Source organism: Pelobates fuscus, chromosome 7 (genome assembly GCF_036172605.1).
Source record: "Pelobates fuscus isolate aPelFus1 chromosome 7, aPelFus1.pri, whole genome shotgun sequence".
Lineage (NCBI taxonomy): Eukaryota > Metazoa > Chordata > Amphibia > Anura > Pelobatidae > Pelobates > Pelobates fuscus.
This window is the reverse complement of record NC_086323.1, coordinates 180,037,878-180,054,185: the sequence shown is the minus strand read 5'-3', so window position 1 is coordinate 180,054,185 and position 16,308 is coordinate 180,037,878. Positions and strand designations below refer to the sequence as shown.

Here is a 16,308-nt window from a genome sequence, read left to right as displayed (position 1 = left end):
ATTTATCAACATTTTTTGCCAGGTTAAAGTGTATTTTGTTAAATGGATTAAAACATGATCATGGATTGTATGTGGGCTCATAGAAGTGGTCACAGTGCTGGGCTGTAAAAACTGCACTGTGGATCTATATGCTGACAAACTCTTAGCCAGCAGGATAACTCCCATCAGGCTCAGGCTACAGTACTAAATGAATTGGATGATCACAGGAGTGTCTGATTGACATGTGGAAACACTGATGACATAAATCAATAAATATAAGAAATAATAATAAATAAATAAATACAAGTACGCTTTATTGTATGCGGCACCTCCATAGTACAACTGGGGTGATCCTCGCAACTCACAGTGGCAATACCTTCCACAAAGTTACTTACAAGGGTGAACTCATTACAAGCGTACTGAGGTCTTTGATACCTCACATTACCCGGGCTCCGTCCCGACCATTACCCGGGCTCCGTCCCGACCATTACCCGGGCTCCGTCCCGACCATTACCCGGGCTCCGTCCCGACCATTACCCGGGCTCCGTCCCGACCATTACCCGGGCTCCGTCCCGACCATTACCCGGGCTCCGTCCCGACCATTACCCGGGCTCCGTCCCGACCATTACCCGGGCTCCGTCCCAACATTAATGACCGTACACCCCGGTCGCTAAGAGGCTGACCCCCTCTACAAACCACTAGTCACACTCCTAGTGGCAGTTAAGACAGGGTACCTGGGTGAGCCCCAGTTGTACGTGGAAGCCACTGTGTAGCCATATACGCACTGACGTATACTCTGTCTCCCCACAGACGGGAAAGAACAAGCAGACATAATGTCGGACACTACCCCACCATCAGCAGTAGACTTCCAGGCAATGATCAATGCCGCAGTGTCAGCATCGGCGGAAAAGGCGCTGGCCAAGATGATAACACAGTCACCGCCGGAGGCGGCGGACACCAGACCTCCATCAAAAAGGGAGGATAAAGATCCGACACAACGTAAGCCGGAGGCAGCGGCGTCCAAACGCCACTGGAAGGGCTCCAGTATGAATCTCCCAAGATACGAGGGAGGAATTCTACATAAGCGGAGCCGCCAGTCAAGACACCTGGATCGCTCCCCTACACAAGACCCCTCATCAGGGGATGAGGGACCATCATCACCTCCGTTGTTGGAAATAATAGACGAATGGAGGGCAGAGAACTCACCCTCGGATGAGGAGGAGGATTGGCAGGACATACCGCAGGAAAGCGGAGAGTTCAGCCAGAGTCAAGAATGGGCAAGCCACTCCGGCAACATGGGTTCCCACAAACCAAACATAGACGAAGACTGGGTGTTCCTGGACGAGACGGGCAACCCCATGTTCGACCCTCACCAGATACGACACCCCAGATCGTCCGAATGGAACCTGCCGGACCATCTGACCCAATTTATACATTTCTGGCTACGGAAGCCGATGGACAAGGAAGTCCGGGCTAAACTTAAAGCAGAATGCCCGCGCCCCGTACTGCCTGACAAAATTGCCATCACACCAGAGTTTGACACCACAGTAGGGGTGTTTATGTCCCGGTCGGGCAGAGACCCACGGAAGGGAGTTGAAAAAGGCATGAAGTCGGTCCAAGACAAAATGCTAGACATGATAGGCCCGCTGGCGAAGATCCTATACTTTGCTGACCTGGCACTTACTCAGGGGACACCCCTCGAAGCGCACGATATCAGAGAATGGGCGCAGTGAGCGATCTGTCTCCTGGGAAATTCAAACGCCGCCATGTGCGCAGAAAGACGTAAGGCGGCTCTATTGAAGATAGACACCAAACTCTTGGATCTGGGAAAGAAGGAGCTAGGTCCTCGGGCAGACGGACTACTCTTTGGAGAACCTTTCCTGGCGGAACTAAATAAGCACGTCGGCCTATTTACTACATTAAATAAGGCCCAATCCTCCATCAGACAGGTCTTTCGGACCCCCTCCAACAAATCAGAGTGTTTTTGGCAGGGCTGGTCGGCAGAGGGGTCGGGCCACCAGCCGTTTCTGGCCATCAGGCCCCAGCCGTCCATACGCAGCTAAACAGTTCTTCCCATCGACAAGAGCCACATTCACACGGGGATCCTTCCGTACCAGAGGCACTCGGAGCAGAGGACGGGGACGATTCAACTCAGGTGAGCACAAACTGTCTTCCGTTATGTCATTCTGGTTTAACTGCTGGCAGGCTGTCCCTTTTTCCACAGGAATGGGAACACATCTCCACAGACGCATGGATCCTTCAGACCGTACGAGGATATGTGATAGAATTCACCCAGACACCATACCAGACCAGACGACCACGGCCCATACGAGAATCAGATACGCATCATAGACACGGAGATAAGAGCCCTGTTCGCGAAAGGAGCGGTGGAATTCGCCGCAGACGACCAAGGTTACTTCAGCAACATGTTCGTAGTCAGGAAAAAGACGGGAGACTATCGTCCAGTTATCAACCTACAAGAACTCAATGGATTTGTGGCTTATCGCCATTTCAAAATGGAGGGTATTCACCTCCTGAGGGACCTATTGAACGAACACGAATGGTTCACACGTCTAGACTTAAAAGACGCATACCTGTCGGTCCCCATGGCAAGAGAGAGTCGTCCCTTCCTCCGGTTCATCTGGAAGGGCCGCCCGTGTCAATTCACATGTCTCCCATTCGGACTCAGCTCGGCTCCATGGTGTTTTACGAAACTCCTCAAACCAGTCATGGCACATCTGAGAGGAAGGGGCATACGTTGCCTCATCTACCTGGACGATCTGTTGATCTTCTGCGAATCAAAATCCAGAATTCAATCTCAGACGAGATTTACCATGCATTTTCTGGAATCGCTAGGATTTGTAGTGAACAGAGAAAAATCAGCATTGACACCATCACAAATAGTCCAGTTCCTCGGGTTCGAGATAGACTCCAAATCGGGAGTTCTACGCCTCCCCGCATCCAAGATAGCGGCCATTCGCAAGGAAATTTGACGCATACTCAGGAGGGACACCATACCTCTCAGACTACTAGCGAGGATAGTAGGCCTACTATCCTCGTCAATACAGGCGATCTTCCTGGGCCCGCTCCATTATCGGGCCATGCAGAGACTGAAGGCTCACTACCTACGAGCAGGACTCGCATACGATCACTGGATTCCCGTCTCCACAGAAGCTCGGACGGAACTTCGATGGTGGCTACTCCACATGGAAGCCTGGGACGGCAAAGCCATCTTCGGGAAGAACCTGTACTTTGTATTGGAGTCGGACGCGAGCCTTTGGGGCTGGGGAGCCAACTGCGCCCACACATCCACAGGAGGTCCATGGTCCCAAGAGGAACAGGGTCTCCACATCAACTGTCTGGAACTGATCGCGGGATCATTTGCGATTCGCAGTCTGGCCAAGGAGATGACGAACTGCTGCATCTTACTGCGCATGGACAACATTTCAGCGGTCCAATACATAAATCACCTGGGGGGAGCACGGTCAAAAAACCTGACAGAGGCGACGAAAGAACTACCAATTTTGTATTCCCCGCAACATTTCAATCAAGGCGGAATACCTACCGGGAATATACAATATCACGGCAGATTGGTTCTCTCGACACTGGCGAGACGGCAGCGACTGGCGACTGGACACATCGATATTTTCAGCAGTGAAAGACATCAGGGGACCACTGGTCGTGGACCTGTTCGCGTCCCGGACGAATACACAGCTACCGAGATATTACAGCTGGCTGCCGGACCCTGAATGCGAAGCGGTAGATGCTTTCCTACAGGAGTGGCCCCCAAAGGGAGCGTACACATTCCCACCATTTGCGATGATAGCGAGAGTGATCCATCGCATCAGAGTGACCAAGATCTCGATGATACTCATCACACCATTGTGGAGAAGTCAGGCGTGGTTTCCGGAATTATTAGCCCTAACACAGGACCATCCCCTGCTTCTACCATCGTTCCCCTTTCTATTGACAGACCCGCAAGGGGAACCACATCCACTAATGCTACAAGAGAATCTGGAACTGGTAGCCTGGAGTCTTTCAGGGGAACCTGGTCCGTCGAAGGTCTATCGCAACCAGCTAAAGACCTTTTATGGGACTCCTGGGCACCAGGTACCCGACGCAGTTACATATCAGCATGGAATACATGGACCCGCTGGTGTGTGGGAAGGGACTGTGATCCCTTTACAGCATCTATTCCCACAGTGGTGAATTATTTGTCAAACCTCTTCACGGAGGGAAAATCCTATCGTTCCATCAATGTGGCACGATCAGCAATTTCAGCGGCACACGTGCCAATACAGGGTTCCCCGGTGGGTCAGGATCCTTTGGTATGTCTCCTTCTGCGAGGCATCAAACTGTCCAGACCACCGGAACCTAAGTATAATCATATGTGGGACGTAGAGGTGGTCCTCAGTTTACTTAGGAATTGGCCAGACAACGCAGACTTATCCCTACGTCAGCTGTCGGCCAAACTCACTTTACTGCTATGTTTGGTCTCTTTTCGACGAGTTTCGGATGTACGAGCGTTCGACATGGACGGTTTCTCTATAGCACCAGAAGGGGTTACCTTCACGGTGTCTAGAAGAACTAAAACAAATTCGACATCTATATTTTACCCCTTTTTTCCTACGGTTCCCCGTTTATGTGTAGTTTCCACACTTACTCGTTACGTGGAGGTTACAGCAAACCTTCGTGCTTTTAATAGAGGTCAACTGTTGGTGTCATACACCAAACCTTAGAAACCGGTTACCACCACTACACTGGCGCGATGGGTACGTTGGATCCTATCCTTAGCAGGTGTAGAAACGTGTTTCGGAGCTCACTCGGTCAGGGGCGCAGCCGCATCGCGAGCGTTCTCGGCGGAAGCATCCCTAGCGGATATATTACGTTCCGCGGACTGGACACGGGAAGATACTTTCCGGTTATTTTATTTTCGTCAAACCACACACGCATCTTTCTCACTATTACCTCAGCTTTAAAAATGCTAAATATGAAGCCTCCTGTCATGTAATAAAATTGTAGATTATGCTAACGTAGTGTACTTATAATCTTAATTTTAATAATGACAGGAGGCGAGTATTTTCCCACCCTCCACTCCCGCTTATACGGGTTGTCTTCTGTCAACATTTTATAGATCAGCTATAACTATTATAGTTTTATCAGGAGAATAGGGATAAAAGTTTTGAGGTAATAGCTGAATATTGTCTGATATTATAGTTAATGGTTAATAGATGAGGATAAACTGTATTATGGTATTCAATATAGTATATCAGATAGATTAACATTTATGATACTATGTATGGATAGACACGGTAACGATGATATCATGTGGACATAAGTCTACTTCCATCCTCTTACACACGTTTCTGTTTTTTGCAGCATGATGACAGTTATGGGTTCCGGATAAGACACATCGGCTGGAAGTTCTCGAATCAAGTTCCAATACCATTATGAGTTATCAGTTTGAAACTACCATGGAACAAGTTTGGACTGTTTTATGTTTACTAACTTTTTTGTTATTTCGGGACAATACATGGACTAGTCTCTCACCAAAGAAAGAGGAAGTTATGTGACATACAAGGCTTTATATATGGTTATGCAGACTGTTATGATTGGTTTAAAGTTTGATGATTGACTTGTGCTGCTGGAAGCATGAGTAAAGAAAGTCATGCAAAATACTCGCCTCCTGTCATTATTAAAATTAAGATTATAAGTACACTACGTTAGCATAATCTACAATTATATTTAAAATGTGATTTTCCATTTCAGAAATAATAACGGTGCAGTGTGCAGGTGCAAGTCCTGTCTGAGCAGTATGGGTGCAAGAGCAAGACAGAAGAGGAAGCAATAGTGCCAGGAAAACAAGTTTGTTTTCCTTGCACTGTAGTTTCCCTTTAATGTTTTAACATGAAGGATTACAGGACCACTGCAACCGTGGTCTCGGTTACTTTAGTTATGCTGACTTTCGGCATCTGCAGACACCGTCAAAATCTAAAACAAATTTGTATTTCTTTCACAAAAGGACACACCAGTTGTCACCTACCCTTGGTTGCACCTCCTTCAGCATAACACTTGCATCTTCATCATAATCTAGTTTGCACGCCATTGCTAGATCGCGTGCAGCCTCTTCCCAGTGTCCAAGGAGTCTGCACATAAATAAAGGTGTATTTACCAACAGTGTTAGACTATAAATAAATTAGATTTGAGTTACAGAATTCAGACACATCTCAAGAATAGGTCATTACATGCATAACCCCTAGAGGACACAGTTTTGTACTTTTTCTCCAAACCTTTTTCATGAAATATTATATATATTTAAAAATGTATGATGCCCTATTGGGTATCAGGCATCTCCCCGCATAAAACCCTATTAAAGAAGTTTAATCACTTTAAATAATAATGGTCCTGGAATCCAGCATCAGGAGAAGAGTTTCATGTTTCTTTTCCACGTCCCCATCACAGCCTCCCTTGCGAGGTCTAATCAAATGCTTCTCATAGTAAAACATTTCATTGGACCATTCTCACTGGCTCAGAGGACATGCACCCCATCTCAGCCAGGGAGAAGGATAAAATTCTGGAATGGACAATTGAGGGAGGAGATATAAAAAAAAAAAAGAAGAAACCAGGGACTCAAGTATTGCAGGGAGAAGAGAGGCTCATTGAAGCTACCCCTTGCAGTCACTGCATGCAAGGGTAGGAGGTAATAAGACCGGTCCCTAGTGCAAACTGAGGCTATTTTTTCCCCCCACAGAATTTATATAAGGCAGTCCTACAACAGAGTTTTAGGCTGCCTAAGTCAAAATTGCAAGGTGTGTAACTAGCCACAAGTACAAAAGTACAGATTTCTCTGTAACTGCAGTGTTTCAGGTAGAAATTATATGCATACAGACTCCTACTTATGACCACTTCTAAAAGCATAAAAGTGGTCATAGTGTTACCTTAAGGGAAAAATGGGCTTTAATGTGAGCAAAATATACATATATAAATTCTTACATATATTTATTTATTTTTTAAATCCTTACTATTTTGGCAACAATGTGTAAATAATTAGTGCAGCTAACTAATATTCATATATATATATATATATATATATATATATATATATATATATATATATATATATATATATATATATATATATATATATATATATATATATATATATATAGGTGTGTGTCTCTCTTTATTTTTTATTATTTTTTCGATATATATATGGAGCCCCATATGTACATTTTTATTATATACTGTACTTATGTTATACATTGATTGATTTTCATTACTAATGTGGTTACACGTGCCATTGATATTTATATATCTTAAACTAGAGAATATGTACTAAACAGTGTGTCAAATGTTATGTTATATATTGTACTGTGCATTTATATACTAGGGATCCTAATATGTTAAATGGTTATTATGCACTTTATTGTATGCCTTTTTACCTCTAGTATCATGGAATATATAAACGTTGTTAGTGTAACAGAAGGTTACCATAATTTAGGCTAGCTCTGAATGACACACATATGAATTTGAGCATTAATTGCCATTTCTTAGGTCCAGATACCAAATTATCAGATACCAATTTCAATCATTGAGCTCCCCTTCTTTACTAGTATCTCGGATTCTCCATGTTCCTATATTATGTGTAGGGGTGTCAATAGATTAACCACAGAGAGTGTGTGTCTCAGTGGCTAAATAATTGGTGGTTCAATTGTCCGTTATGCAAGTGTGTTTCTCCCTTTAACACATTTTGGACGCTACTCCTCTCTTTAGTTCTCCGGCAATGACGGGACACTTGATCACTTAAGGACGTGATGACGTCGTTAGACGTACGTATATACGGCATTAATTCCCGGAAGCATGTTACGGTTATCTATAGATATGCCTCAGCATTAATCCGTTTAACGAAGGTGCTCCCCTAACACTGCTGACGGAACTTGGGCTAATTATGTTAGATAGATTCAGGGTATACAAGTGGGAAGTTGGATAAGTCAGTGAAAGATCCCCCAGAGGAAGGCTTAAGGGTCAAAACGTTGGGGCTATAATTTCTCCTGCTCTTGGTTAGAATACCTTATTGTATGGATGTATGTAGTTATCTGTAGCACGTTATTGTTACTCTGCAGTGGTTATGGGACTATTGTTCTAAACATACTTGGCACTGTTTTATGCACTTTTTTTCTTCTGTTAAATTTGTTCAATTTAATATTGTATTGCATGAATAAAACATTTTTATGTGCATATTCTGTTGTGCCTTTGGTTCATATTCTATTTGTACATCTATCCGGTGGGGGAACAAATTTTTTCCCCCTTAAGAGCACCCAGTACCCTTTATACCACATTACTGATCACCCATCTCAGTGGAGCTTTTCCTGTAACCACATCTAATTCTACCTATATATGTGCCAGATAGTATCTTTGTGTGTGAATGTACATCTTTGTGAGCATGTTTGCGTCTCGGGCTGTACGTGTGTGGGTGGCGCTGCCTGAGGCTTTTGTGCATTGTGTTTATGGCGAACCCACATTTCATGACTGTGTGATTGATGACAGTCTTCAGTAAGTGACCTTGACAGAAGAGTAAAGGGTTAACTGTGGGAGGGTGAGAGGGTTGAATGAGACAGGGGTGAGTGTTACAGAGTGAGAGCGACAGGGTTGGGGGGAGGGAGTGTGACAGGGCGAGGCGAGGTAAGTGACACGATAAGAGGGATTAATATGACAGGGTGCATGTGGCAGAATTGGAGGGGTTAATGTGAGTGTAACAAGGTTGGATGAGGAGTGACAGGGTTAAGGAGTGAGTGTGACAGTGCGAGAGAAGGTGAGTGGCAATATTAGGGGGTTACTCTTATAGGGGGAGTGTGGCAGAGCGATGGAGTGTGATAGGACTAAGAGGGGTGACCGTGATCAGTGTGTGTGTGTGTGTGTGTGTGTGTGTGTGTGTGTGTGGTGACAATGTAACCATCCTCACTATACTTTTTTTCTGCAATAATCTATTCTCTGGTGGTCCGGTGAGCTAGCTCTCTAGTGTGCAGAGATGCAGATTATGTTGTTCCGGGCACTGGAAGGGTAAGAGTGTTGCCATGGTATCCCATGGCTTTGATTGGCTGGAGCTCGCTGAAAGCTACATCACAGTCAACACCTGGCAGAGATGCAGACCGGAGGCTGTGCTGGGTTCTCTTCTCAGTAGTGTGCAGCGGCACACGAGTTGTGGAGCACTGGTCTAAACAACCATTTGTTGCAGAATTTCTCTTAAATTTATGGAATGCAGGTCATCATCAAAACTACTGTGGACCTACTGTGTTTTGTAAAAATGTGTAGTTATAAAGAAAAGTGGACTAATTATGCAATATGCTTGGAGAAACATCATCTAGTCAGTAAAACACAGAGGTTTTATATTTTTTGTACTACTATCCATGCATTATTTGTTCATGTGACAGAGTGCAGAATAATTGTGTCAGATATTTATGTCAGTACATGAACATATATTGAAAACAATAAATAAGCAGACCGATTAGAACAATAAAATGAATGCTTCCTCAAGTCCAAAACAAGTCAATATAATGGTATCTGAAATACAAAGATATAGTAGTTCCCAGATTCATTTTTTGCATGAATTCTCTCACCTACAAATGCACTTTTCGGGGGGCGTGTCCGACGGCCGGAGAACATGGTCGCATAACAGACCAGCTCCTCGTGGCACCAGCATTTACACGGCGCAATACGCTCACACCCCACGGCCGGATCTACCCGACATGGGTCGCAAACGCCTGACAGAGACCTCCGGTACCCCGAGATCGACGGGGCCGGCGGGCGAACAGTCTATCCGGTCCTTCCTACACTCGACGGCCCGCGACAGAGCGCCGCAGATGGAGGCCGCGGGCCCGACCAGGGATTCCCCCCCCCCTCCCGCGAGATTCTCGCCGACACCCTCTCTGCTGTCGGAACCACAGCAGCTGCCGGACAGTGAGTGGAGGGCGATACTGCCCAACCTACTAACTAAAACGGACTTTGAGGCCCTTTCAGACCGCCTGGACCGCGTGGTCAGAGAGGAGGTGGCCCAATTGAGGGCAGACCTGTCCAATGTAGAGGCAAGGATGTCTGTGGCAGAGGCAGGGACCCGGGCACTCCGCACAGACCTGGAACAAACTAACACTGCAGTTACCACGCAAGAAGCGGACATGGCCCACCTTACCACGTGGGTGGATGATTTGGATAACCGTGGACGCAGGATGAACTTGCGCGTCCACGGTGTGAGAGAGGGAGGCCCCGTCCGAAAACATCCCAGAGCTCCTCCGACAAGTCTTTGGTCAGGTGCTAGGCAACCAGAACATGCCCAGACTGGGCCTAGTCAGGGCCCACCGAGCATTGAGACCCCCGCCCGCACCGGAGGACCCTCCCAGGGATATAGTGTGCTGCCTGGATAACTTCCAATTGAAAGAAGAAATACTATGCACGGCAAGACGCATGGGCACCATCCGCATGGAAGGCCAAACAGTTGCTATCTACCAAGACCTCTCCCGCTACACTACACTACAAGCCAGACGCGCACTACGCCCGATTACCACAGCCCTACAACATGTCGGCATACAATACCGCTGGGGCTATCCCTTCTCCCTCTCCACCAGATACGGCCCAGACTACCTGATAATCCGGAAACCAGATGACGTCCATGCCTTTATGCGCACCCTGGGACTCCCAACGGTCGCAGTACCCAACTGGCTGGCGAGGTCGTTCCTGCAACAACCAAACGGACCCTAGCGGCCGCAAAGACAGGACCCAGGCCAGCAAAGACCCAAGCTGCAACGCCAACGGGATGGCCGCCCTGGCCACCCAAGACACGAGTAATACCCCAGCACCTGATAACACTGCCTTGGCGGCACGAGGGAACCCACATAACCACACGAGAGCACGATGGACCGCGAGTACCAACCATGGGGGCTCACTACTGACTTAGAACTTACCGCATGGGGATTAGGGTGGGGGGATTGGGGGGATGGGCCATCCACGCAGTCAGACGGCCGGGAAGAGAAGGGACTTATTGATTGCCACAAGGGTGGGCTCTAACCGATTTTGGGCGGGGGAAGGGTTACACAGTCCACCTCTGCACTATGGACAGGACTAGGGACTATCCAGGAAGTGGGGGGAGACAAGCAAGTAGGGTAGTGGGAAGGAGAGAGGAGACACACGTATGGAGGGGAGGAAGACACAACAAGATGTTCTCCCTAGACCCGCAGTAGACATTCTGTTTATTCAGTGCTTGGTGACACATCCACAAATACGATGCCTGACTGTATGCATGTATAATCCGCTCCCCCGAGCCCCATAGCCCCAGCATGCCAGGAAGTCACAAACCGGTTACAATGTTTAACGACATAACCACATGTGCAACGGAGCAGGGGAAGGGTGATGGGCTAGCATCAAGGGGAAAGATGGAAGGAGAGTTTGAGGGAGGAGGGTGGGTCCCTTCATGCCCTTGCAACACTCTCACTGGGGCTCCTTGCACACAGTTATCCGACTGCGACGCCATACGGCGCCACTACTGGGGGCAAGACCGCTCAGCAAAACGGCTGGGACTCACCGGGGCCACACGAGGGTGGCCGGGTGTGCTACCTTGGTTTGGCGCACGCGGCCATTGTCGACATACTGACAGGGATGGTGATTACAACATGCGGTTTCTGGGCCCACACACGTGCGCTGCCATCTCCACCGCAAAGAGACTTGAACACAACATCCTGGCGCACGTCCCACTCTAACAACAAGGGAGGGAGGACAAGCTCTAGTGACAGAGGGAGGCTACACAGCCACAGACAGTTCTAACTGATAAACTGTTTCTGACTAGCAGATAGCAGGGCGACCACAGCAGAACAATCCAAAGGAACCCCCAAACTGACATGGGACGGCTATTCTCCGCGACGCTCCGCTCCCGAACGCACTTACCCGAATCTGCCAACTCTCACAGTGCACAGCACCCATGACAGGGGCGAGAACCACAGAGACATGGAGGGGTAACCGATCACCCACTGACCTGTAAAACAACGTAAATCCCAATTGTACATCCCGAAAATCAAGGACCCACAACAGAGACCCCTCCACCTCCCGGATCAGATCTCCTCCGCGTTTCTCACGTACTACCAAGGACTATACCACCTGCACCGGGATGCGCCCGGGGAAACCCGCCCCTCTAAACTCGAAGAGATCCAGCACTATCTAGACATGGCAAACGGGGCCGGACTGGATAACTCCGACCGGGAAAACCTGGAAGCACCCATCACTGCCGAGAAACTGGCACACGCCATCAAAAGGGCAAAGACGGGCAGGGCACCAGGCCGGATGGTTTCCCTCTCTCATACTATAAAACCTTCGGCCCAGATCTCCTCCCAAAACTGCAGACAACCCTCAATTCAATTCTGGAAGGGGCCACACCTACAGCTCAGTTCACAGCAGCAAACATCACCCTTCTCCCAAAGGAAGGAAAAGACCCTATGCTATGCCCGAGCTACCGCCCAATTTCCGTACTGAACGCGGACCTCAAACTACTGGCTAGTGTTCTGGCGGCACGCCTCGCCCCACTCCTGCCCACGACAATCCACCCGGATCAAACAGGACTCATCCCTGGGAGGGAGGTACGGGACAATACCATCAGAGCCCTGAACATCATAGCCAACGCTCGATCACTGAAGACCCCAGTGCTCCTCCTGTCCACGGACGCCGAAAAGGCGTTCGACAGGGTGGACTGGGATCCCATGTTCGGCACACTCCAGAATCTCGGCGTCGGACCTAACTACCTCTCCTGGGTGAAGGCACTATACACACACCCAACGGCCCGCATTCGGATAAACGGGGCAGATCCACAATGGTACCAGGCAAGGCTGCCCGCTGTCACCCCTACTCTTCGCTCTATCACTGGAACCCTTCCTAAACAGAATAAAAAATAACGACAACATCCGGGGGATGACGATAGGTCGGACACACTATAAAACACTAGCCTACACGGATGACCTCCTATTCGTAGTCACGGCTCCAGAATCGTCCTTGCAAGCAATCCAGTCGGAATTCGACACCTATGGCCGGATTTCGAACCTCCAAATTAACTATTCGAAGTCTGAAATCCTCGGCCTCTCCATTAACCACACGTTCAAGCAGACACTCCAGCGTCAATACCCATATCGCTGGTGCGGCAAACACATGCGATACTTAGGGGTCTGGCTCACACCAAACTCAACTGATCGGTATGCCCACAACTACATTCCTATACTACAGAAGGCGATTGAGGAACTACGAACATGGAACTTGTACTATATATCTTGGCTAGGCAGGGTGAACGCGGTCAAGATGACGTTACTTCCAAAACTCCTTTTCATTTTCCAGACGGTACCGATTCTGGCCCCGGACTCCTCCTTCTCCACCCTGAAGTCGGAAGTCCGCAAGTTCGTATGGAAGGGCAGGTCCCCGCGCATAGCACACGCCCAACTGACGCTGCCCAAACTCCGAGGGGGGCTGGCGCTCTCCGATTTCGAAAAATACTACCAGGCAGCACACCTTGCCAGGATCCTGAGTTGGTTAGTGGAAGGCACCACAAAACTGCGGACCCGGGTGGAATCGGCCCACTACGACCTACGGTCCCTACCATGGATCATAAAAGCCGCATACAGACGCCTACAAATGATGAACCCGTTCGTTACAGCGACCATGAAGGTATGGCATAGACAGGGCACGAAACAATACTTAACAACGGATCCGGGCCCACTACTTCCACTGAGAGGCAACCCAGACTTCCCCGCAGGAGAACAGGGCCCACTTCGGGGCCTGACCAGACACATACCGACTCTCCGCATCAAAGACGTACTCCAACGCCCGTTCGCTATCCACCCAACGACCACGCTCTTCCCAGACCAGCCGCATATATTCACACACACCCTAGCGAGAGCACAAATAGTACAATACGCCAGGTCAATACCCCAACAGCCGTACCTACTACGAGAGCTGACGCAGTTCGAACAGATGTGCACGCAAAACCAGGAACCAACCCGGGCCCTTTCACAGATCTTCTCAGCCATCATAGTAAATAGATACCTCCTGGCACTTCCATGCATCAGACGCTGGGAGGAAGATCTCAACGAGCCACTGACAGATGCAGACTGGGACAAAGTCATCACCCATGTACAGAAAACGCCAGGTTTGGCGAGGCTGCAGGAAAATTCATAAAAACATTTCACCAGGTGGTACATAACCCCATCGCACCTCCACGCCAGAGACCCTCAGATCCCAGATACATGCTGGCGATGCTCGTAAGCGGTAGGCACATTTAAACACATTTGGTGGGACTGCGTCCGTATCCAACCGTACTGGGAGACGATCCGAAAAGTGCCATGTACACCACCAGTGAGACGCTGGGTTGAGGAAGTGGAGGACACGAGAAGATACGAAGACATGAAGGCGACTTCCCCAAAACAAAGGGATAACTACATGAAGCGCTGGTTTCACTGGTCGCGCCACCTCAACTCAGACGACATTCTACAACACCTCACTGCACCATAAGCAGGAGCGAGAGAGAAGGCATAGACAGCCTCAGAAGGCATCGGAACAAGGCCCCGGGAGGCGGCGAACCTGGGGTGACGTCGGGGGGCGCACACTCACTGACGCATAAGACCTCTCCCCTACCCAACCCAGGACACTATCCACATTCACATACAACGACCCAGACACGCTAACACACCGCCCTACCCACACACCTGCAGGACACGGGAATCGAGCTGGGAACTCACACACTACCTAATGATACCCAACATACCATCAAGGCCCTTTCATCAGAAGAAACAAGACAATACAGAAATAGTCAGCCAGCGTGCCAGACGACACCTCCCCACACTCACAGGGTCATAGAGAGGCAGGGGAAGCATACACACGAGCAAGAACTAACCATAATACTGCCCCAACACGATACAACACCGACAGACCCAAGCTCCTGACTGACCGAGAGACAAATAACTACGCACAGTGCTCAGTCCTAGAACACATAGGGAGCAGAAGCCAACCGGTCCGACTCTACTGAACTCAACGACTGCAATACCGAAGTATACAACGAAAGGAATACCCAGACAGCTTTAATCAACCTAGCAAATCACAGACCCAGACGACAATGACACCCCATGCATTACTCCGGTTAGGAGACCTTGAACGGGACCGAACCCACAAGACTGCATACCACATGATACCGACCCCCGGGATACACACCCTCACCATTGCAGACCACCCAAACGACAAGTACTGACTTACGGAGAGCCACAAAAGAGTACACCGCTATGACGGGACTTTCTAGGCGACTGTAGCAAACATGCGGGCTGCAGGGCTGGTACCACATAAAACGCTACGGAAATGCAAAGATACAATACACGAGTGCCTCAATGACCACATCTCCCTACCATGTTTGATACTCAAGCAGTGCCCCCATGCAGGCGATGGCACAGTATAGCTGGGACAGGTTATGGGCACGAGTACGCTAGGTGAACACGCTAGACTACACCACTACAAACCACACACACACTACGAACCGCTCCATGTCAGAGCAGAAAAGTATCCCTGAATGTTGCAAATCAAAGCAGACTAATGTTGCACATTATTTAGTTGTTAAGCGAGCATCATGTTGAAAGTTAAGAATACGTAAAGCTTCGATACATGATAGCCTCTGCGAAGGCATATTTTCTGTTACATTTGCTACTTACGCAGAGCCTCTGCGCAGGCGATGATGCTGTAAAAGTTTGGATATGCTGTATACACATTATCTTCTGTTTCCACAATAAAAACAATTTAACACAAATGCACTTTTCAGTGATAGTCTACTTACCGATGCGCCTTTCCTCTCCACTTATATGGCTGTGCTGAATCAGGATTGATAACAATAGCTCTGTTGCAGTCTCTGATTGCTGCATTTGGCCTCTGTAACATTACATATACACTAGAAGAAGAAAAAAAAAGAAAAACAAGGAAAAAAAAGAAAAAAAAAAGAAAAAAAAATCAAAAATTATAAAATACAGTAAATTATGGGAAGAAAAGAAAAAAAAAAAAGTCAATATGGTGGAAAGTCCATTCACACAGTTTACTTGTAAAAGTTCTCCCAAACTAAAGCAAATTTAGGTCCTTCTATTTTAGAGACATGGACAAAAAATAAATCTTGTTTTGAGACAGTATGCAAAAATAAATAAATAAATAAATGCAAATTACGAGAAGGGGAATACAGCGGACTCTATGTTAGCTCGCTAGATTAAAGGCCAAATGGATCTCCATGATTCGTACTGCAGATGGCTAATTACCAAAGTTCCTGACCATATAAGTGAT

The 16,308-nt window shown here is 48.0% G+C and overlaps 1 protein-coding gene across 1 annotated transcript in view; it reads right to left on the bottom strand.

The window, feature by feature from the left end:
- The window catches only part of ST13 (ST13 Hsp70 interacting protein), a 158,432-nt gene that overhangs the window by 125,769 nt on the left and 16,355 nt on the right, over positions 1-16,308 (bottom strand). Inside the window, exons 4-5 of the mRNA XM_063428168.1 lie at positions 15,818-15,928; positions 6,023-6,125 (exon numbers count right to left, since the gene is read on the bottom strand). Coding sequence (XP_063284238.1) covers positions 6,023-6,125; positions 15,818-15,928 — 214 coding nt within the window. The remainder of the gene's footprint in view (positions 1-6,022; positions 6,126-15,817; positions 15,929-16,308) is intronic.